The sequence below is a fragment of the Hermetia illucens genome, chromosome 1, assembly GCF_905115235.1.
Source record: "Hermetia illucens chromosome 1, iHerIll2.2.curated.20191125, whole genome shotgun sequence".
Taxonomy (NCBI): domain Eukaryota; kingdom Metazoa; phylum Arthropoda; class Insecta; order Diptera; family Stratiomyidae; genus Hermetia; species Hermetia illucens.
Window position 1 is genome coordinate 59,736,256 of NC_051849.1, and position 25,293 is coordinate 59,761,548.

The 25,293-nt window shown below is 36.4% G+C and overlaps 2 protein-coding genes across 3 annotated transcripts; one reads left to right on the top strand and one right to left on the bottom strand.

Moving 5' to 3' along the window:
• Positions 1-1,126: 1,126 nt before the first annotated feature.
• On the bottom strand, positions 1,127-23,163 carry LOC119654114 (hyccin). Of its 2 annotated transcripts, XM_038059286.1 has the most exons (7): positions 23,062-23,163; positions 13,516-13,678; positions 13,198-13,458; positions 12,657-13,143; positions 12,472-12,588; positions 11,371-11,877; positions 1,127-6,210 (listed from the first exon to the last, which is right to left on the bottom strand). In XM_038059286.1, exons 2-7 carry the CDS (start codon positions 13,663-13,665, stop codon positions 5,618-5,620), a joined length of 2,115 nt encoding a protein of 704 aa, XP_037915214.1. In that variant the 5' UTR covers positions 13,666-13,678; positions 23,062-23,163; the 3' UTR covers positions 1,127-5,617. The 2 variants fall into 2 exon arrangements, with proteins under 2 accessions (XP_037915214.1, XP_037915207.1); XM_038059279.1 differs by lacking the exon at positions 11,371-11,877.
• Positions 23,164-23,394: 231 nt separating this feature from the next.
• Positions 23,395-24,073, top strand: LOC119654144 (NADH dehydrogenase [ubiquinone] 1 beta subcomplex subunit 11, mitochondrial). Its single transcript, XM_038059309.1, has one exon. It carries the CDS (start codon positions 23,477-23,479, stop codon positions 23,930-23,932), a length of 456 nt encoding a protein of 151 aa, XP_037915237.1. The 5' UTR covers positions 23,395-23,476; the 3' UTR covers positions 23,933-24,073.
• Positions 24,074-25,293: the final 1,220 nt, after the last annotated feature.

Here is a 25,293-nt window from a genome sequence, read left to right on the forward strand (position 1 = left end):
GTTTAGGCGGGATAAAAAATGTTTGCGTCAGTACATAACAGTGGATGAAACGTGAACTCAATATTATACTCCGAAGTTAAAAAGAGGGTCCGGCGAATGGAGGCGATAGCCGGCTAAAGCGTCCGAAGGTACAACAGTCACTAGGCAAGATCACGGCCTCTGTGTTTTGGGACATCCCCCGAATTTTGTTTTTGGACTTTCTTCCGAAGCGCCAGACAAGCAACAGCGACTATTAAATTGAATTATTGGATCGATTGGTTGACACAATTATGCAGAAAAGGCCTCACATGGCAAAGAAATTCCACCAGGATAATGAGCCGATTCACAAATCGATCAAAACGATAGGGAAATTGCACGATTTATGAATCGAATTGCCCTCTCTGTCGGATTTAGTTGCGGGAAGCAAGGATGGAGGTACTTGGCGTTAAAACCGAGCAACTGTTGACGCTTTTTAAATAGCAGTATTGACCATTATCAAGACTGCACCGTTAGTGTTGTCCAGTTTTTTCCGCAGTTTTGTTCAAAATTCTTTGAGACGAATTGCATTTCAATTTCCTACAGTGATGATTTCCTCGCTCTATTGGTACGGTTAGGTCAACTGGATTCCCGCGCCACGAAGATTAATCGATATATAATATCTTCTCTCATTCTGATGTAGCCTAACCGCTGAAACTCATGGTTTAATTCTTCCTTTTGCAAAGATTCTCAGGAGAATTCATACCATCAATATCGGTAGCTGCTATTTTTAGCACCCTGAATGGTCGATTTACTTAAATGTACATCATACTTCGATGAGATAGCCTCCTCCATTTGTTCCAATATCCCCCCATGGTTTTCTACATACATATTTTTAATGAAACTAAAAAGTTTGTATTGAGCAGTTTCCTTTTGTTCTCATCCAGGACGCGGTCACACTTTTTGAAAATTCAATATGCGGTTTTCTGATTCAAACCCGAAACCCGAACCCGGCCGCCTTCTTGAGATTGCGACCATGTTCATAAAGCCTAAGGAACATTTCTCTCTTATCTTTTGAACATTTATTATCAGTTCCTCTCTATGAGGAGGAACGAAATGAACAAATTCAACTGATAAGGTTTTTAATATGAAGTAAATAGTGAAACGCCCCACACAAAATCTTAAAAGGGATTACAGAACAGTAGCTAATTCATATATGGAACTTTGATATATAAAACTGTTAATGTTAAAGTGTATAGCAAAGCATTGACAACAATAAGAAAAGTGGATTCATTTACAAGAAACGTTCCCAACAACTCTTTACGGACCAAGACATTTGGAATTAGGAAATTCCCAGCTGAAAAAATCATAACGTAGCGGGAAATCAAACAACTATTATAATTTATCGATGGGAAACAGCAATGTGTTACAGCGAATTAATGCTTTACAAATGAACGGACCACAGAAGACTTGTTGGCAGTGATGAAGGAAACAAATGGTTCCCGAAATATCGGTATTTACAAGAATAAACATCTATACCAGCGAAAAAGAAAAACAACACAGAAATCCTGAAAATGAACAAAATCAAAATGATGACACTGATGGGTTTAATAACCGCTCAGTGCCATCTACGGATCTGCACACGATGGGTAAACTTTGATAGGACATACAATACATCAACAAGCTGGAATGATTTTATACTTTTTTAAACATTTCATTTTCAATGAGATTGTGCTTCAATTTCATTATCATCAAACAGTGATGTGCAAGTGATAACCCTACATTAGCGACTTCAAGTACAGTACGCCAGCTACAAAGTGGCATGCACATATCTTGCATCTTAACATCGGAGACCTAAAGTAGTGTTTAGGTGTTGAAACATCATTCATTGATATAAGTCAGTCCTAATCGCGGTGCTACATTCGAGTTCCGGCAAAAGTTACGCCTATTGCCAAAACTTCTGTTGGAGCAAAGTTAATGGCCCAAAAGATGTTTATCTACATAACGCACATGAAAAGTAACATGGATACGAAACTTGGATGTTTGATAGTTTGCGGAGATATCCACTGCGATAGCCTGATGCAGAAGTGTTTTCGTGAAATTTCAACATACAATCAAATATTTACTGCATGCTGTTCAATGCAAATCAATTAGTCTACCGCAAGAGCAGCTGCGATTTTCGCCGTACATAATTTTCTGGAGCAATGATCTTGCCTAACATTTTGTGTTTTTTAAGGAGGAATCATAGTTCCACGACTCAGGCTTTAGCAGGCCCATTGTGTACTAATCCTTTTATACAATCACAAGCATCCATGACTATAGCCGGAATTCGAACCCGAGGCGCAACGACGAGATGGTGAAACTGACGCCCCAGCCGTCCATTGCACAGTGTGCACTAAATCATATGATGATGATAAATATGATACAAACCACTCATATCAGTCCTCGAGCGGTTACTCATGAAAACTTTGATAGAGGGAAGGAAGTTGTGCTCAAAAATCGATATTATAACTTGTGAACTGAACAATTCTCACGAGACAGGTCAATTAAATGTAGTTTTTGTTTTGAGTATGAGTCGTGTGATATCAACCACTTGCTCGAAAAGAATCGATTTTTTACAAAAACAGCACTAAACATCAGTTACTGAAGACCTTTTTTTTCGTCAACGCACCATAAGGACAGATGAGAAGTGTATCAGTATTCCATACAAACAGGTCCACGGAAGAAGCAGAGAAAAGGAAAGATTCGCTAATAGTCATCAAAGGACACTTTGATTGCCGTGGCGTGGTTGATTTTGAATTTCTCCCAAAAGGCCGACAATAAAGCGTTTGAAGGGGAATCGTCGTCGTAAGCAAACAATTCTCGGATTTTGCACCACGATAAGAAGCCATTATTGTGAACAGATTTTTTATCACGATAAATGACATTGACCAAGCATCGTTCTCCACGGATTTAGCACCGAATGGAGTTTTTCCTGCTCCAAAAACTCATTTTGATATTACATGGTTTGAGATAATTGTCATAAAATCAAATTGACAAAAGAAACACGAAAATGGACTTGTAAAAAGAGCATGAGTGGCATAAATGTATCACCTTAGATAGATCACATCACAAGGCAATGCAATAAATTTGGATGAAAATTCGATCTTATGTGTTTTTCTTTAAAAATTTCGGGTACTTATTCCACAAAATGTATTTCTTCAAGCACGGCTTCGAACGACGTTAAATAAGCCAGAAAGGACAGGCGAGCTGATAATATAGTGGTAACACACGTGTTATCTCCAAGAACTACCAGTATTCATAATTTACAATAAGCTATTCCTGGACATTTGTATAACAAGCATACATAATATATTGTCTGTGCTTCAGCTGTGGTAATATCGGGTTTTTTATTAACATTCAATATCGGACATTTTTTCGTCTTCAAATGATAATCGCTAAAAAAAAGCTCAGTAGCAACTGGAACAGGAATATACTTAAACAAGCGGAAGCTGGACGCTTCAGGTGTGAGGAATATTGAGTGCATTACAGTGCATAGTTAAAATTTATTTCAATTGTCGATCACTTTTCAAGAACCACTTGCACTACTATTTAGTTCTGGAAACTACTGCTTAGATAGTAGTCCACTTCCATTAGTATCTGGCTTCATATTATTTTGAAAAAATTGATAGTATACTATTATTAAGCTCATTTGAGAAGATATCGGAACAAGATGTATTTTTAGGCCAAGATTTCATCGTCATCGTGAATTTTTACAGATTTTTGTGTTTTTTGAAACTGATCCCTGTCTCATTTTAAATTTATAGTTTTTGACTTCTCTATTTTACGGTGGATGTTAAAACAAAAATTTGCTCATGAAACTACTAATTGAGACATTCCATTTGATATCCTATACAGATTTGAAGAAAAAAATTCTACTCCGACTCGAAACTCCGCACAAATTTATGTCACTCACTGTATACTTTGGATTTCATAGTCCCCATATGACCACCAAATTTTATTCACCTTAAAAATACAACCATGGTGCATCATAAGCCATAAATAATACAATGACTGTACAACTGAAACACAATGGATTGTGGGGGAAAATATAAAGTAGCGCTATATCACTAAAAATTCTTGAGATGACTGGTACATAGTGATATACACCCTTTCGTTACTCAAAAATATTCCGGGTTGATGTGTGCAGCTATACAAACATGATTTGATTATTTGTGTACTTCCCGGATGAACGTCGAAGTTTATAATAAATAACTCCCGAAAACAGAGATACTTTTCCATTTTATTGGCTAAAAGTATCTAATCTATACAAATACGTATTTCGGGGACCAACTGTCCCCTTCTTCAGTGTTTTATCTTCACTGAAGAAGGGGATAGTTAGTCTCAGGTATTTCGAGCATTGCCAGAGATCCGCATCGCTCAAAAATGGAAAACTAAGGGAAAATCGCTACCAAATAACAAGAGCAACATGAGATCATCAGTGGCCACTCACTTCATACTGCAAAAAATGTTCACATTATTGACAAAAAAACAAAAACTTTCTAAAATTTCGACGCACCATAAAAGTTAGCTCATTCTGACCAAATTAGCAATATGTACAATATTCACATTAAATGTAATGTAATCTATCTACTGATTTGATCTCCTTTTCAAATTTCATATATTTCTCTTAAACCCTTTTTACATAAATATTCAGACATATTTTACAAGTTTAAATCAACCAGTCCGCAAATTAAATGCACTTAATACTTTGTACCCAAACTGAAATTCAATTTCGCATAAGGTTTAGCTAAAATGAGTATTCATATTAAAATGTCCGGATTTCTTCAAAGGAATAATCTATGATTTTCTACTTTTCGATTCTCTGCCAGAAAAAGGCAGTGTAGTGTACAATTTTACTTTATTACAATATGGGGAAGCGATATATACCTTTTTATATTTATATAATACAAGTCCAAAAGGGAAAATACATGGTAATTCATACAGTTCTCACAAATGGCATATCAGCACAACCCAACAATTTTAAATATATATATTCTTTTTAACATATAGATTTTGTTCATATCTAAGTCATCAAATAGTCAATAAGTATGTATATAAATATATATTTCCACTGAATGTTAAACATCATCTTATCGATCCCTCAATCCGTAAAAACAAAGCTTCCGTCCTATGCATATATTCCGAGAAAAGATTCTTAAGGGTGTGTGTTATGGTTATTAGGCTACGAAAATTAAAGTAAGGAGACGGATTAAATTATATAAATTGGAACATACTGCCAATAGTTCGCGAGGCGTAGTTGATATTGTTAGAGAAAAATGAAGTTATATTAAAATGTGCAAATAGTTATTGTATTTTGTAATTTTACAGTTTTAAAACAAGTCTAAAAACAATGAAAAATTGATGTTGAGTTTAGTTATATAATAACGGTCATAATTTTGCAACAAGTGTTCAATAAAGGATGACATAATTTTCCAGGACTATAGCAAACTTAACGAAATTCCACTTGTTTGCAGTACAACTAGGTTTTGCAAACAGTTACAAGTACTGTATGCTTACAATGCCACGTGGAATAATAATAAAACGTGAAACTAAAAAAGATAACAATTGTTGCATAGGCATCCTAATCAAAACAATATAAAATAAATATAGTATTTCGGTTTTAAACCTGACTTATTTGAATATGCGCATGGGGATCAACAAGTGCTAGAGATGGTCTCTGATTGCTGGAAACATCTGTGCTCGAGCCGATAGAATCAGATGCGTCACAGCTGTTGGTAATTGAATCCGACCCCACTTTTTCATCGTTGAAACCGCCATTTGTTAGGTTTTGTAACGGCATTATATCAGCTATACTGGTTGTATTTGCACTTGGAACGTTAGCCGTAGAGTCGATAATCTTTGATTTAATGTTTGCCAATGGACTAGATTTTTCCAAAACATCCAGTTCACCACTTGCTGTAAGCTGCACTGATCCTCGACTAGCAAGCTTATCGCGTTTTGTTGGTTGCTTGGTATCTTTTATGTCACTAATATTTCCATTTTTCGCTGAGGCCGGTTTCGGATCCTTTTCCTTCTCTTTATCTTTTGACTTTTTGAAACCAGCCATTAGCGCTTTATGCGGCTTCAAACCATCTTTACTTAAACGCACTACCGTATTTCGATTCCCCACATTCGCTGTTTGTTCGCCAGCTTCTTCTGTAATACTCATCAAGGCACCACCTTCATCCTTAGCCCCTTGTATAGGTATATCATCTGCAAAACACATTTGAAAGAAAAGAACAAAACTCAATGTGTAATCATCGATAATGTTTCGGAGAGTATTTGCCAGTGATTTCAATTTCTAGACAATTGCGTTAGTGAGCAAATTATACAGCATGCTTAACTAGGTTATGGACTTTATCTCTGAAATACACACAAAGAAGTGGAAAAGTGCATTTTGAATGTTAATGTGGACTACAAACCAGATGTGCAGTACAACCTCAGTAGTGCAGCTCAACATGCTACTTCAATAGCGGTGAGTTTCTATATATACAAAGCATGGGATAAATCACAAATTCGTCTTATGCATGTGTGTGTGAAGCGTGTTAAATGAGCCGTTATAATAAACCGCCCTGATGTTATAATTGACTAAACTTCTATAAGAAGGATTCAGTGACAATGAATCCATGGACTCTTTGCGTCAAAATATTGAGAGAATCATTCATGCCTGTTAAATCACTCTTTCGTACAGTTATTTCGCAGTAGTATCCAATGCTAAAATGTGAGTTTACAAATGCCCTGAGCTACCAGCTGCCTTATCATCTGATGAACTCGGACTAGAATGGAAGCCACATTTTTGTTATATTAACGCTAATCATCCCTTGGTGTCGATTTGATACAAATTCTTAACTATTGAATTTATCTATTTTCGGTAGATGATTTAATTAAGTTATTGAAAGGAGATTAATTTGTAAGGGAGATATTAGCAAGAAATATTTTCCTGCTCTTTGGGAATAAACAGCATCAAAACAGTTTTCTTTACTAATAGTAACAATACTAATTCAAATCGGAGCACCAGACCAACGCAGTCATCATTTTATCCAACTGTGAAGGTTTGATTTCAAAGTAAGGTAGTGAATAATAAGGATGGACATTGGTCTAATGTTTCGTAAACCTGACATTTTCATATCTATCATATTTTTTTATGAGAGTTCAGTGTCGATTTTATTGTACTTTGTGGTTCTTGCGGTTTGGAGATGATTTTATACTCTATGGAACTAAACAAACAATACCACATCGAAATGCTTTAAGTAAGAAAAAACATTATATACGTAATAGCAGCATTGCGAAAGATACAATTTTGCCAAATCCTCGCCTCTGCCAACAATTTCGCCTTGCACAAATCTGTACCCATACACCAAAGACCTTAAAGTGTTACATACATCCATTAATTGAACATTATTTTCATGAAAACCCTTTGCGATACCAGGCTAATAACTACAAGATTTATTCGTCAAACAAGCAAAGTCAAATGATGTCCGGTGGAAACTCAGATTGATTAAGCTTTTATTGTCAAAATTAAATGAATTCCAATTTAACGACAGATGAAACAACATTTCTTTTTCAAAAAAAAAAGACATTATAATAGAAGAAAATGTTTCTGCTAAGATGACACAGAGTTTGGGTATAACTTTCTTAGACAATTGTTTGAGTTTATTTTTTCTTTCAAAAATTCGGAACTGATCGTCGAACTCTGACTCCCCCAATGGCGTCGAAAGTTGGATTCATCGCAGTTACTTTTGTGGTGTCATGTTGGGAAGTTAGAGGAGCTGTTGTCAAAAAAAGGTGAATATTGTATAAAAGTGGAGTTGCAAGTTGCAGTTCGAAATCATTTTATAAAAAATAATTTCTGCTCCATTTTATTATGCAATAACAAAACCTAGAAACTAGCTGCGCTTATTAGCTTACGATGTTTTGTCTAACCCAAGGACTGTGTTTTCTTAATAATATTCAAGAAAGGTTTGTGGAACTTTTTGTGCGGACCCGGCTTAGTAAGGAATTCTAAACATAATTTTATCTAAGAGAGAATCTACCACGTTCTCTTCTTCTACCATAGATATTGCCCTTATAGATTTTCCGGGCTGAACTATCTTCACCCATATAGATTAAATAATTCCCTCATTGCAGCATGTTAACTGGATTTTATCTATAACGAAAGGCTCAAGATATCGTTCATGAATTTCTTCCTTGAAACAGGCACACCCACTGTTATTAGTAGCGACCTTCCGAGATCTGAGCAATTCAAATATCTCGGATCAATGCTATCAACCAATTGTGAACTGCGTTATGAAATTGCTTCATGCTTTAGCGCAACTTGCATTAAGTGGCGTTCCACAACTGACGTTATTTCTGATCGTCTGATAATGAACGGCGCCTCACGGCAATGGAGACAAAGATTCATAACACGCCACGATCTAATCCATAATGAGACCATATGGGAATAGTATGTACATGCAATTTGTGCTGATAAGAACTCATTTGCTACGATTTGTCTGAGCATGGCCGTCGATGGGAAATGACCAAAAGGCCGATCGAAATAACGACTTGATACGTTAGATAGCGATTTAAGAACCTGTCGACTCTCTCCAAATCAGGGTTTTGACCGAACAAAACGGCGCAATCGATCAAGACAAACTAACGCCGCTTCTGAGAGAGGTAACGCCTAAAAAAGAACAAGAAAAATAAGCATTCAAAATGCAAATGGAAGAATTCACGAAGTATATCAGCTTAAAAGCAAAAGTGAAGGTACTGACGATTCATTAAGGTAATGAACAAGACAGTTAATAACTCTACCGATAAGGATTTGAAAGAGTGAATTTTTAAACTTGAAAGAGCAGTCGACAATAGGAAACTTGCAATCGACGTCTTCAAAGTGATAAACAAGGACGTCCTCTTCAATTGCAAGATATACTCACTTGAAGGTAGGAAATAATTTTTTTCGAGGATTCGTTTTTGACCTTAAAAGCATACACAAATTCATCAAATTAGCGTTTTCTTAAATAATTTAATTTCTGTTTCAATTTAAGGTTCTTCGTTATATTTTAATCGTGTCTACATATCTTATATAGCAAAACTTAACCTAGAAAAGCTACAAAATAGCTAATCAAAGACACTGTAGCTTCAATTGACTAAAGCTTTATCGTGTCTGCTGGGAACATAGGGACTCCGTTCGAGAAACAAAACAAATCATCAACAACTATAATAAATTCTTATAGCAACTCAATTGTCAATTAAGCTTCATAAAAGTAACTAAATTCATACATTTTGAATTATTGACGAGTTTTATGGATCGATTTTTTGGACTGAGAGGTATCTATGTGACAGCTATTACATTTAGGGAAAATACGCGGTAATGAAACTCTAATCAGACGTTTATTGACTCCTCAGTATAGTATACTTTTCCTAATGAATTTAAAAAAAAAATACAAGGACCCACAATAAGTGACATTTCTGGGATTTTACTTTTATTAACAAAAGTGCAATAAGGCAGAATTGTATTTTTGACAATTAAATAACCTGAATCCCCCAAAAGCCCTATCTTTTCGTGTATCTCAACACCAGACTCGTCGAGTAGGCAGTAATGTTTAAAGTTTGTTTGCAGTGAAAATTATAGATGCGAACAAAATTTCAATATGAACAACATGTTCTGTCGTATTTAGGCCACGTTCTGTCGGTGCCGAGGTAAAGAGTTTATTCATACATCTACAGTAACCTGAAAGTCCCACATCTCGCTTCTGGCTTATTATACCAATTTTTCCCACAGATGATATCTGTCCGAATTCAATCAAACAGAAAACTAATTTCTTCGATGCTGTCAGATCTGCATCTAATTCCAGACACATCTACCAGGTGAAACTATGTAGAAGTGATTGAAAAATGCAAATATAAACATTCCAAATTCTATTAATTTTATGAATTTCCCAAATTATGATTAATGCGTATCACAGGAAGGTTATGGAGATTCATATTTATTTTTGGGGTATTTACTATATAGTTCGTCTCGCTGTATTAAACAGACAACCAGGGACAAAATATATAAATGTATGAAGGACACCGAAACAAATGGGCCTTTATTTTATGAAAAAAATGTTGGTCATAAAAAAAACTAATTCGAACAACGTACGATTCTACAATTTGGATCGATATTCAATTTCTAATAAAAAATCTCAACCTAAGAATAAATTCGATTGTGCTCTGCGGAAAACACTTTTTATAGTGTCCTTAAATATTTCTAAAGCAAACATGTATGGTAAATTGCTTTTATACAGATCTTATTATTCAATTGTCCACCGGTGCTCTTTCATTTACAATGTTACTGTCATCATGTGATATTCACACAAAAAGCAATGTCGCAGTAAATACTTCCACATTTCAACAGATATTTCCGCCAGCTTCATAACGAGACCAGTCGGTTTGGTCGGGATAGGCACCTCCAGTAATTAATGATCGTCATGATTATGATTCAGGAAGCAAATATTAAAATCAACATTAAAAGTTTTAGTTACAGGCTTCAAACTGCATGAAAAGCTTTTTTTGGACAGATTTCTCTACCAATTATTGTCTTGGCCAAGTTTTTGCAGTAGCAGGAATATGTTTTGACATGTCTACAACTGATGTTTCAGAGGTAGGAAGTTAAAAAGTCACCAATAGTGTATAAAATAAAAAAGGAGAAAATTAAACACGATTCGAAGCAAAAACATTCTTTTGAATTTGTGCCAATGCTTCAATAGTGGACGGAAAATAGTTTAGAATTAGAAAAAAAGTCAATACCATACCAACAAATTGTATCCCATACCTTATTATTAATTACTCTTTATTCTCAGTTGCATTTCGTTTTTTCTATATCACGTATTGAGGGCAGTTAACACGAATGACGAGAAGGCAGATATTGTGTTTGCGTTTAAGCAATGTATGTACGATGTGAAAAGTGATGAAATTTATAAAAATTCGTTGAAATTCCATTCGGGTTGACAAACATACAGAATATTTTCAAGCAATAAATGGAACAATGAAATATGTTTGTGTTTATAAGAGGCGTTTCATCAACATTTTAGCATTCAACGCTTGATATTTTTCTAATAAGACACTAATTATTTAAGTATATAGTAATTCAGAAGCTCCTACATTGGCCCAGCCAAACATTCTAAAAGTATTGCTGCCTATTCTCCAAAGACTCATATTTCATTCTTCCAGTTAATTCACTCTACGACAAGGGAAGTTTTTACAACAGGTCTACTTGATTGACATTCAACGAATTTCTACAAATATCCAAAGCGCTCGAATGAAATGTGAAATAAATGAGTTTCTGTGAGATAGTGTTGCAGACGCACTCAACAACTGCCAACTCGTACTATTTGTTAAGGATAGTATAGCCTCCGGCCGTTTGAACAACATGAATACTAGCTGGTCGGCCGTTCCCTAATAGCGCGTGCATTTCATCCTCTGACTCTTCATTCGAATCGCTCAACGTCTGGCATAGACGCGCCCCGGCACTGGAACGATTATCCTTGCTTTGTTTGCTATTCGAGGCGTTTGGGCCCTTTTTCCGCCGCACTGTTGTAGCTAACGACATTAGCACCTCGTCTTTCAGTGGCAATTTTTTATGCTTCGGCGACGCATTCGGACTCGAATTTTTCGATGACGAGAGCGATTTTTTTGGTGATTCTGGTTCTTCTTCAATGCTTGAAGTTTTGCTACCGGGACTATATTTAAATCCCCAGTTCTTCCATCGACGAAAGTTTATCATATCCACTTTCTTGCTCAAATCTTTGTGAGTGGGGTTCTCATCGCCACTAGTAAAACCCATTTCACCGGCTTCAATTCTATCTACGATTTGATGCTGATTGGGCAAACTAGCCAGGAACTCCATGTCAAGATCGTCTAATAATTTAATATGCAATTGTTGTATTTGGACATATAGAAATTTAAGCAAGATAAAAATATTTTAATATGAATGTAAAAATACGCTTTTAATATTATGTAATAATATATAGCTAATATCATCATACGACTTGTTTCGTAGCTGACAACTTTTTAAAAACCATACAGTAGGCAAATACACCATGCCTGACCAACAAAAGAAATAATGTCGTTTGATGCATGGAAAGACAGTTAAACAAGTTCGTATATATGGTTACAAATTCGTAAATGAAATAAATTAGCTTCTCTTTACATGACATACACTAATTCTCGTTTGTACTTAAAAATAAAAAAACGAATAGATGTGCAAAAAATCTTATTTTGGACCAAAAAACAAAGAAAAAGGGATGCATAAATGTGCAATCATCATTCACCAATAACCAATATATTATAACATACCAGTCCATTGGAAAATTTAATCATTTTTCAGAAAAAAAACAAAGAAAAACCCTAAAATTTTCTAATGAACTAATGTCTAGTAATGTCCTTTCGATCAGTTCGTGCCATACGTATTACATTGGTTAGTCTTCAATATTTTTCTTGATATTTACTCACCTGGCAGTTTTTTCGTTCGGAATGACGCATTTGTAATCATTGATTTCGAAACGGTTACCGTGTTTGTAGCTGGCGTTAGTGCTACACTTAATCCCATCGGGCCATCACTCGGTTGGCCTGTATGAATAAGAAAGTGAAATTGGTGAAATTGTTGTAGATTTTTATCGATTCTGCCTATTGCATACCTGATGGATTCGCATGAAGTGAATTTCGTATAGCATTTGTAACAATAATTAAATCAGAAAACATTTCATAGCATCCACGATTATGTATATCATCTAATGTCTGTATCGCGATCGAACCAAACTCATTGAACATTGCAAAATAAATAGCATGTACAAGTTCTAAAAGAAATTGCGATGAGACTGGGATACGAGGAGTAGGCTTTGGCATGATCGTCGAATTTGGATCGGTTCCGTACGAAGAACGGTGTGCATGGCCTGGTTTCGAAAACCCTTGATTGACTAACTGCGACGCAATTTTGCACAGATGAAGGAGAGTGCATTTTTGCATAAGACACAATTGTTGATTATATGCAAATAAGAGGGCCGTCATAATTTTCATCCGATTCTGAGCATTTATTGATTCAACTTGCGGTAGCGGACCCCATTTCACATCGCGGTTGCTATTTTCTTCCCATCTGCGCAGATCTGTTGTGTGTAAACTTTTTTCCTATAAAATATTTACAGTATTGAGTGTTCACAGACAAAAACTGTTTGCAATTACTTCATGATAAATGGAGGCTTGCGCCAACACCGGCATACGAAATGAGACTATTTTCTGACCGCCGTCTTCTGTGCTAACCTCTACGTTATATACACTTATTAATAGGGTCTCTACGCTTCTGCAGCTTTTCTTATCTCCCATAGCTACTGATGAAAGGTATATATAAATTAGTACTGGAATGAATTGTAACGTGAATCTTTTCAAGAATTCCTCGTCCGAACGATAAAAACTGTAAAACTGGTGACATATTGAATGTATTAACTGAAAAATTCAAATATATAAGAATGGTGCTTTTTTGTTTAAATTCATCTCGCTCACATCTGGGTATTTAAGTCTTTCATTTAAGATTGTATACAATGCATCAGCTATTTCCTGATTATTTTCATGCATAGCAGCAAAAGTATGCAGCTCGGAGGGCTCTAATGCAGAATAATCTGCTAACCAGTCTGTTACTATTGCTTCAGCCATTATATTTGTTTACCTGTGGGGAAGAACAAATAAAATGTTTTACTTCGTTGTTAATACTTTCACAATACTTGCAACTCAATGAATGTTCAGCACACTTCTAAATTGATCATATTGTGATATCGCTACTTCGAAATTAACAATGACATCATTGGAATTTTAAATTCCGGATTATGTGTATGAGCACACAATTGGTACTCAGGCAGAATAATTACACTGGTCAACAAGATTTTTTACAAAAATGAAACTGATGATTAGTAACGAACCGAAACCACAATCATTTTTCAGGGAAATTTAGTTTGTTTGTTAAAAAGGCGTATTCCCTGCCGCAGATAATTGAAAGTAGATGGGAAGCTTTCGAAAGTGGAATTATAAACTAGTAGATGAATGTTTCAAAAGTAAAAAAGCTACACTTTCACAGTCGTTGAATGAGTTTCAGTAGTAAAAAAAATTAAAAGCCATCCCTTACACACTTAGTACCTCGGTCGGGAAAATGAAAGAAACAATATGCGAAACATCCTCAGCAAAATACAGTATCATTAGTAATCTTAATTCATATGTATTGTATGTATACAAAATTTACTTTTTATGTAAATGGAGCAAAAGTTGCGAAGAGAAGTAAAACAGATCGGAAAATCGGAAACTGGACGCTTTAGGTATAACATGTTTTGTGTTTCCACATTGAGTGCACATTTCCACTTGCATGTATATACAAAAATAAGTACGTGAAAGTACTAATTGAAACCCCCCTTTAAAGTACACGTAAATTCGTTCTACTCACTGGGATTCCATAGTTCCGCTATGTCCACCAAATTTTGCTTCAATCAATGTAGCTGTTTAAGAGAAAAGTTCGTGTGACAGGTAGACAGAAAACAGTACACTGATTTGAATAAGGTTTTGTTTTACACCAGACCTCAACAAAAACGAAACCTGGCCACTTTAGAGAATAAAAAACTTGGGCACCAGAAGGTGATATATGTCCACCCAAATAGGATATTGGTTTCACTACTACAAATAAAAGTGGACTTAATGAAAAATTCTGTGAAATCGTTTTTTAACAATAATGAGGCATTTCACTATCTGAGAAATAAGTTTCCCAAACTTAATGAGGCAATAGTAAAAGAATTATGTCGGATCAAATTTTGAGGTCTTAAATTCAAAACACAGACCTACATTGGAATCCCTGGAAAAAGTAGAAAACCCTAAAGCGAAAAATAATGAAAAAATGGTGAAAGAAAAATGTTAGTCAATTTTATCGTTGCCCAATATGACACGCTAACAAAGCACATATGCTAAAGTCATATTTTGATTTTTTTCGTGGAAGCTTGTTAGTACTAGATAGAAATATGGAGACTCCGCCAAGACTGTAGGAAAGTCGGAAAAAGAATTCTAGAGATCCACATACGATTTTAATAAGAGAAGATATTCGGCTTATCCAAAAAGAAGAAAAAGGAAAAACCATTCTAGAATGAAATGTTATAGCAAGCAGTTTTGGTGATACCTAGAAATTTCTAACATGTTGTTTTCTTTTTCAAAAGAATAATGTTAACTTCTACTTTCACTTTATTCCGAAAAAGTTGAAATTTCTTGGCTCATCAGGCTATGATAGTAAATGACGTGAGCAGCTTAAGAGAAAAATCCGCTTAGTTATGAAAACTGCATCATTCCCGAGCGGCTAGCTATGCTTCAAATCAGCAGGTATATACATTAAAACGTCGTAGTCAAACTTTGACGAGCAAGTGGCCCGCTTCACAACGATATGTAAGAAAGTTTGCAACTCAAAAAAGGGTTACTGAATTGTTATCATCGAAAAAGTGCTTCCTCTGGTAGAAGTGCGAACAGTTGTCGAGGTTTTGGAACAGTTGGTATCCAGGACAATCTCAACGATTGCGATGTTTCTAGCGATTAAAATATTACAATTTTTATAAACAAGATGCGTCGCACAGAAAAACATTTGCGACGAAAAAATAAATTTTCAGAGTTGACGTATAGTTTTACTGCTATTCCAAAGCAGTTGCTAATTTTAGATATGTGTGCACTGTAAACCGTTTATCAGGCACATTGTAGAAAGGACATGACCACCAATTTAAAAATTCTCAAGTTTCGATTTAATTTTATTTTTTTCCCCATGGGTAAACCATTAATAAATATAAACTACCGGCTTATTTATCCTGTCCGTACTTAATTTAAGGTATGTGTTTCATTCTTATTTTAAAGAATTGCACATTAACAAATGTTTATCAATGTAATAATTATCTTAAAATATTTCTCTCAATGCGTGTTCACTTAGGTCGGCAGTCAGCACGAATACCCACCGATCGTACATCCTCCCATCGTGTCTCCAATGCAATTTTATAAGAATATCGAAAATACACAGTTTGCCATCTTTACAATTTATTAGTCGTTTCCAATGGAATTTGCCACTTCCACAATTTGTTAACTTTTTCCAGTATTTATTCGATTAGTAAGTACTTTGTAAACAATAAACAGAATCGGATACTATCAACTTAGTCATAGTTGTTACCGCTTTGTAAGAGAATCGTTTCAACATTATTGTTTTTGTGGACTAGTTAACATAACTCGCGCGTAAACACAGAGGCTGTGTCAGCACTTTGTGAGAATCGGAACTTATTCTGGCTTGTAAAGAAAAATTGCTTCTTAATTCTTTCATATATAACGACTCATTGTAAAAGTTAATTGGCTACCAAAAATATCGCAACATATCCATATTCTCATTAAAGTGCTACAAGCCAAATTATAATTTCTCAAAGTATACTGGACGTTGTTAAAGTGCTAGTAACAATACATGTTTGGCTAACTGATAAATTAGTTGGTGGCCAACTTCCAAAAGGACTCGAGTAACAGAAAGTGAGCTTTACTCAGTGAGGGGTTAGTGAAAATGCAAAAGGGGCAAAATCAATGAAGAGACCCTACAAAAGGAAAAGGTCCAACATTATTATTAAAACGGAGAGATGTGGTGATATGATAACCTACACAAAGTGGTTTGTTAAACAAACGCTATGAAAATCGCCGTTTACTTATGTTCAAATTACTTAGCCAACTGGCGACGAGCTGCTGCTGCGTTAAAACTTTGAAAACGATGTCAGAAAAATGCATGCGGGAGCTTAAGATCAAGGGCTTCGAATAGAGAAAAGGGACACACTCATTGACAAATGCAATATTTACAAGATTCGTGAGCTTATTGATGCCGAAGTTTAATGAAGCAACCGTTGCCCAAAAATGGAAGTTAATAAAGAAATTCGCGGTGTGCGCCAAATGCCTCAAAACGAAATTTCAAAACAGGGAATTACAAATAATACCCAAGTAATACAAGGCAATATTTAGAAAATATACGGACTAATTTTTATGATAACGCCGAAAAGGAGACTAAGATTCACTGAGGAAGGGACAATTGATCCTCGAAATACGGATATATGAAAAATAAAAAAGAAATTTTCCGACATTATCGGAAAACTCAATATTTTTTGTTATCTAACTATCACCAAGCCGGACAACAGTAAGACAAACATAATGTTGCACAACAATTCGAATGCGACCTGCAACACATATCAAACCAAGAAGAACATGCAGCCAATTCGTGTAAATCTTTTGGCCAACAACGCCAATAAGAATTTGATTTGCATTTCATTGCGCGCCACACAAATTAACCTAATGTCGGATCCACCTCAACAAGCCATCGCAAAATGGATAAAGTGTTGGCTTCTGTAGGTTTTCAAACCTTCGCCGCCGATCCGATCGAGTGTCGATTTTTTGGACTAATCAAAGGGAATTTGCTCAGAAAACTGTAACGCACTTGAAAACGTGTGGATGGAGATGTTTGGTCTGTCAAACGTTTGTGGAGGCTTGGAGTTTGCGGCAAGTGGCAAACGTGTGAAGCCGGCATAATAGGAGATAACGGGCAGAGCGCATCATGCAAAGCGTTACTGGATTCAAGCACCCGGGTGAACCTTTTTAGTAGGGACGGAAACTCTAGACTGATGTATATACGTGTCGAGGGAGTGGTCACCAATGATATCAGTCGACAATTTCACACATAATTGAAAGCGCACATAATTTCAAAAACGGCTTCAACTCAATCAACACAATATTTTCAGTCCAACAACTGATGTTGCATCAGATAATCAGAATAGTGAGAACCATTCCAGAATTTCAAAGACGTAAAGCAATTGTCACGGTAGTAGCAGATCGTTCAGCCAAAGATGAATCATGGATTTATGCAATCACATCAAAATTCAAAGAATTGTTGGATATGTCATATTTAAAAAAAATTAAACAACCAACAAGGCATCTAGATCGGATCACATTCAATCTCTCTGTTGAGATAATACGCAAAAAATCATTCAGTTGATTTTGCCTACCCTAAGAAAACCCATCTTGTAAATTGCTTGTTGTAAAATTTCACATATAAAGATTTTAATTCTTAATTGAATCACAACAAGTCGGGAAACCGGAAGCTGGACGCTTCAGGTACGAAAGGTTTTGTGTATTTCTTAGTACGTAGCACGTAATATTTGCATATGTCCACTTTTGGGTGATATTGACATTGATAGTCTTCAATTTTCAAAGAAGCAACAACTTCAATGTATTATAAATTTGTTAGTAATAGTGCGATTTCCATCAAACTTAGTACGATCATGCTCTACGTTATAGCCTACATCACTGCAGAATTTCGTGCCACTAGGATGAATTTAAGGGGGGTTTCCAGCCAATTACAAAAAATTATAGTAATATACTATTATTAACTTTATTTGAACAGATATCGGTATGAAAGGTATTTCGGAGCCAAGGCACCATATAGTGGCAGCCTCCTGATTTTTTTCAGATTTTTTGGTTTGGTAGTTTCTGAGAATGGCCCCCTTAAAGAAATGATCACTTTCAACCCCCCGCACTCCCCACGTTTCCAAGAAATGTCAAAACTAAGACCGGCTTCGAAAAGTACTAATCGAGACCTTTAATTTGATACCCCACATGACTATATTTGATGAAAAAAAAATTTACACCCCCCTTTTGCATGTATGGGGACCCCCCCTTAAATTCAACGTAAAAGTATGTAACTCACCGTATGTGTGAGCGTTCACAGTTCCCACCTTTCTACCAAATTTGGTATCAATCGCTGTAACCGTCTCCGAGAAAAATGCGTGTGACGGACAGACAGACAGACAGACGGACAGACCGACAGACAGACAGACAGACAGACAGACAGACGGTAAACCGATTTTAATAAGGTTTTGTGTTTACACAAAACCTTAATAAAAACGAAATGCATGTCGCAAAAATCGGAACGTTTCATTATTATTTGAAAGAACTAAGATTTGCTTTTGCTTTCCGCTAGTTATTTATTATACTTGCAAATACCGATATCTATAAATCCGACTTGTAGCACTGATGAAGGGAATAAGTGGTTCCCGACATATCGATATTTATTACAAAACAATTATGTACTCCCATCTCAATTTCGGTAAATATCATATTTCCATTAATTTATTTATTAAAGTCTTAACATATTGAACAATATATGAATAATATGTGGTATGCAATAAGAACAATTATTATAACTGAAACAAAATGATTCGTTTTCCTTCTTCTGTTTCTTTCACTTCATTCATTTTGATTCAGTAATGAATGCATCACATTCAGTAAATCTGTAATTCATTCATATTCCACCCTATTCATTGTTTTGAATGCCAACATTCAATTCAATAAAGCGAACAGTCATAGATAAAGCGGGTTCATTTCAATCAATTCGATTGAATTCATTCCCATTATTCGTCACTTCTCGCTTTGTTATGAATCAGTGAAATTTAATCAAATATTTTAGTGAATGTCTCATGAGTACAACCTTCGCCATCTGGAGTCAGCGGTTGTTAAATGCTACGAGTTTATTCCATCCTTCACAGCCGCCAGTGGGGCGTCGACTGCGCCCACCAACATGGGGATAAGTTGCTCTCCATTTGGTTCGGCCTAACATTAAGTGGATGTGGAATTAGGATACCTCATATCCGTAACAGAATTAATCCCTTTACGCTTAAACAACGTTGGGAAATATTGTAAATTTATTTTCCAAGTCAACATTGAGTAGCCCAAACAGTGCGTTTATTGAAAGGAAGTTTTAGCCCAAATCAGGCACCCAACACCCCTGCTGTACGCAAGTTAGTGCAAATAGTTCGTAATGCCAACCTAGCCTAGTCTGCGACTCAATCCTGAAACACCGACTCGTACCTGCTTGATGCAATTTTTTCACCAAATCCTCGCATTATTCACAGGGTTCATTTGACTCCGATATTGAAGGCACACAACCATCTGCTTCGTTATTGTTTGGGTCTTAGACCCATTTGAAATGGCCAACCTTTTTGCTCGAAAAAATCATATTTTCTGAAGAAGTGTATTTTGATCTCGACGGATATGTGAATAAGCAAATCTGGGGATCGACAAACACGCACTTGATCGGCGAGAGACCACTGGATTCTCAGTGAGTGACACTTTGGTGCGGATTTTGGATCATTGACCCATTCATCTTTGAAGATGTTGCTGGAAATGCCATTTTGATCAACGGTTAGCGCAAAAAAGCCATGATAAACGATTTTTTTGTGGCCGTAAATTAAAGATATGGATTGGGTTGGTCTTCGGTTTTAGCCAACTCGGTATTCGTGTTTTCAGCCGCCTCGATGATGCCAATTGGCAACCTCAGAGCTGGGATTTGACGCAGTTACACTTTCTTTGTAGGGGTGGCACAGAGGACCGACGTTATGCCAACAATCCATTAATTATCCAGGTTCTTAAGGCAAATAACGACCGAGCCAAGGTCTTGGAAAATTGGGGTAACAGGATACACTTCTGCGAAGTCAGTCGAGGAAGCCACACGACTGAGATCGTATTCTAAAAATCATCGGAATGTTTGCCTTTTCAAATCAAGCAATGTTACAGAAATGCTAGAGTAACGCTGTCCATGCTTCGGTTAAGTAGACTTATCGGTTATGCCCTTTGGCTATCACATTAAGGCGCAAGTTGGTTTTCGAAATGTGCGTAGGCTCCTCAACAATTGCATCGAAGGCAGCCAGAATTCATTTCCTTTAAACACGGAGTTAGTGACCACGCCGATAATGAAGGGAGGTCTCGTTGGTGCAGATTGCTGGAGCACAGAGCACGCCATAAGATCAGTTGCGTTTCAACTAATCGTATGAGAAGGGGCGCGGGATGAAATCGAACTGTATATTACATAACGAAAGAAATTACAAGTGGCCACAAATCTACCGGTGCCTCGGCCAAAGACGCTGCTTATTCATGATAACGATCAGTTACAAAGATGGAAGGAGCACTTCATCATGTTTGGCAACCGTATAGCATCTCGTAAAGTTTCATTTCTTGTAGATGAAATGGATAGTCACTAACATAGGAACACGAACTGCTCCTTCATACATAATTATCTTGGCCAATAACGCACTTCAGTAGGACAAAGGCTTGAAGATTTTCCCGGAAAATTGATTATAGTTTCTGCAGCGTTGCTTCTTTCTTCAATTAGTAAATATTGTCTATCTGCTATCTTTGTCAATGAGTGAAGCAAGGGCGATGATAGTTAAGATTACGAAAAGTCTTGAGTATGATAATTAGAAGGAATCTGTGTGCTCCCTACCATCGCAAAGAAAGATCAAAAAGCACCTTAGTTGGAAGAGGGCAGGCGCATTGCGTTCAGGATCTTCTTGCACTGCTGACATCATTCTGCTTTCATCATTTTGGAATATTGCGCGAAGTATCGACCAGCACTTCACTTTCTCTTCATCGACTTCGAAAAAGCTTACGACAGTCTGAACAGGGAGTGCATCTGGATTCCTTTGCGCCGGAGGGGCATTCTGGAGATGTTCAAAAAGAAGTCCAACATGGTCGCATTCTGTGGACGATATGTTTCTTTCTTGTTATCTCTGGCGTTCTCTATACCGCCTTGTCTAGAGGATGTGGTCAAGCTTTTTGACACTATTCCCGAAAAACGCTATAACGGTAAAAGATAGAGTGCCTATTCCATGGACCAATTTTCTTCAAATAATTTGTACCATCCACCATTAAAATTTCTACCTTCTGGACACCCTGTAGACATGACTGTTCTGCTCCATGTGGTTCTAGATCGACTCAATCACCGATCATCATTGGATAATAAATGTTACTGAATGGGAAAGCCAGCAATGGAATTTTCGCCCTTCTTCAATGCTTGACATATCCTACCTGTCAGTAATAAAGTTCGGCTTTCTGATAACCTAAGTTGTAACCAAAAAAACTGTCCTTATATAAAGCAAAACTATTTATTTTACGTCTTTCCATAGTTTCAAAATTTGCGGGTGGCTAGGTCAATATTACGTAATCTCTTTAGAACATCTTTTAAACTTGGTAGAAAATCCTTTGGACTCTCATCACGATTCTCAGCTAGTTCTCAAAATAAGGATAATTCCTTACGCTTTTCATATAAAGGAAAATTTATCTGTTTCCCAATTCATAATACACCTACATATTTGTCAGTCATCCAAGCCGTACTGTCGTAGCTAATCCTTGTTCCTTTTCAGACGCGCTGAGACCTCTCTAGCAAAATAACAAAATGACAAGGATTTTTTCTTCGGTGGTAACTACATCCGGCTGTAGTGGATTTGAAAATAATTTACAATTTTGAGAATTTTCAATTAATGAATATACGAACTGAAGGAGAGTCGGAAAGTTAATTCACGCAACAATTTGTTTACACTTTGAGTATGATTGCAGTGGTGTACTCACTGTTTTTATTAGCCGCAACGACTTACGAATGTAATTGACATAACATCGTCTGATTTGAGGAATATATTATTCACTACATGCTGCTTCGACGACAACATAAACAATCGCAGAACAAACCGATTCCTCTCGTTATCGGTCACTTCAGTACCACTAGCATATCTAATCGGTATTTCACACTCCGAAAATCAACTTGAGTCCGCCCGGCAAATGCAATTAAATCTAATCACCAGAATAAGTTGGCTCAACACCACCGCCCCCAACTCCAAAGGCCAAGTTATTCACTCCAGCTTATTGCATTGGAATTTCTCTAGCAATCACTTCAAATCTTCGCTACTTTGCAAATTATTCGCCCAACATTTACTATTGAGCAACTAGTAAACTTGATATTAATTATATAATAGAAATTGATTTGTGTTTCGCCTCCAGTGTGTTGTTACAACAATTTCGGGACATGAATAAATGGCAAGTTGTGAATCGTCCTTGAACGATGACAACACATCAATTCAACAAATTTCACGAACACTCTTCACTGCCATTGAATTTATACGTCAATGAAATAACGAAACAATTACCGTGTATTACGATCAGTTGCTAAGACATTCCTTTGCCTGTTTAATTACTCACATCTTCACTAATTGGTCGGAAACATCCCTGTCCTCTCCTTTATTTCTTCTATTTTGATAAATTTTCAGATGACAGCTCTCATTTCTCACAACTGCACGAAATCTGAACCAATGAAGTCATATGAATTCAGTTGTGTGGAGTTCAATTTTTACAGCGGAAATTTTAAATACCAATAAATAGTTGATATAACATCTCTTCGGGGGTAATTTCCATTATTAATTACATTTCATATAATAGTGATTTCGATTTAATTGCTTCGTTGAAGACATGTCTTTTTAGAAACTGCTAATACAAATACAAAACGGAGGAAATAAAATCGGCATTGTAAAGTTGGTAGAATCGTCATATTGACATCGCTGTCAACTGCTCCCGAACAGTGAAATAACCTTCCAAGAGTGGTGATTTTTTGTCCGGAATGGCGGCTTTGATCCGATTAAATAATAAATTGCTTGTGCAAAACTGTCTCTCGCAAGTCCTGCGAAATGCCCGCCTAATTTCCACCTCACAGAAAAAGAGTGACACTGCCACAATTGCAAGTTGCCCAAAACCTGAGGCCACATCGGAAACAGCCGCTGCACAGAAGAAAAATTGGGTAAATTATGGTTTCGACTTCGGCAATAAGACCGAGGACAGGAGTGCAACCAAATCTTCATTCTTCTTCTCTGTAACGCTCTGCCTCGTATGGGGTACATTTATCTGGGCCTACCTTCCCGATAACCAATTGCGGGATTGGTCTCAACGTGAAGCATATCTGGAACTTCGAAGACGGGAGGCCGCTGGCTTGGAGCCCATCGATCCTAACTACATCAACCCCAGCAAAATTGATCTGCCAAGTGACGAGGAGCTGGGTGATACCGAGATTATTATTTAATTTTAATCCCCACTAGATGTTTTAGCGAATGTTATGTAATCGAAACACGAGAACGGGAATTTTGTAAATAAAGCTGTCATCATATAAAACCCGACACGAAATTGGAACAAATAAAGTGGCTTCTACTGTCCGAAAGTATTAGCAGAACTGTTTTTATTTTAATATTGATTTGAGTGAATAGGAATTGCCACTATACCATTAAACAATCCCCGCAATTTCATGCATATTGCTTACGAATGCCATCGGTTAGTAGTGTAGTGAAGTGATTGCGCTGAGGAATAAATCTCTCCATTCAGCTACTGCTCGGGATGACCATTCACATAATTATATGCTCCTAAATTCTTAGACAGACTGCAATTTTGGCTTAAACAGGTTGAGCGACTCAAGTGTTTTCTCCTAACTTGCCATTTATTATTTTCAAGACGCCAATATGGAATGCGAGCTGTGTATCAGTACGGAAAACGTTATTCGTTTTCATTTATTTCATGTGGTTTAAGTATTTTTTATTTAGTAGTTGAATTTTGTTTCCTTTTTGTTTTGCCATAGCAATCCTCGTTAAGAAAACATTAATAGAATGATAATAACACCCAAATCGAGGCATTTCGGATAGAAAACTTGCGGATATTGATGTATTCGTATTATTAAAACAACCGCAAAGTGACTTGTCGTTCCAGAATAGAATTATGTTCTTGAATAAATGCGATTAAAATGAAGCGCGTCTCGTAAAATGATACCCAAAAGGATTAGGAAGCTAATTGAATAAGATTCGCTGGCGATTAGGGCTAGTTTATTGATTGATTTCTAACGTAACGAAGTGCTCCAATTAGATCGGAGCAAGTCATTATGAGATTACCACCAAGCCAGCATTAAACATAAAATAGGAGAACAATAAGAAGAAAGAAATTGTGTATTTCATGCTCTACAAAGGAATGGATGGAGACATGTAGTGTAGTTCGCAGGGTTCCCTACAGAAACAATGCCTACGATACAACAAGACGGGGCAAGTGGAGTTGAACAAGTTAAGAAGGTAGTACTCCAAAGTAACCGCAGATAGCATTGCTTCATGTTGGAAATTCATAACTTCGCACAGTAAAATACCTAACTACCAGCAGAAACAGTCTCGCGAAAATTAACATATTGATGTTACAGCACAGGTTTTTGTACCAAGTTCCCTTTACTTCTTTAAACATAAGCATTTCATTTCACTTGTATTAACACTTATAGACGAAAAATTAAATAAAATAAAAAAACGCTTGCGTGACCGTTTTTGTTACTTTATGCATTTACGAACTTATTCGCTACTTTTGCGTCCAGCACAGTATTGAATCTTCGTATACTATCAACAGCCCTCCTACACATTT

Excerpts from the sequence above, each read along its gene's own strand:
- LOC119654114 (XM_038059286.1), bottom strand. The coding sequence starts at position 13,665 with ATGGCTGAAGCAATAGTAACAGACTGGTTAGCAGATTATTCTGCATTA. Across the intron at positions 13,459-13,515 it reads AAAGACTTAAATACCCAGAT|TTAATACATTCAATATGTCA; the intron begins GTGAGCGAGATG and ends TGAATTTTTCAG. Across the intron at positions 13,144-13,197 it reads AAGCCTCCATTTATCATGAA|GAAAAAAGTTTACACACAAC; the intron begins GTAATTGCAAAC and ends AATATTTTATAG.
- LOC119654144 (XM_038059309.1), top strand. The coding sequence starts at position 23,477 with ATGGCGGCTTTGATCCGATTAAATAATAAATTGCTTGTGCAAAACTGT.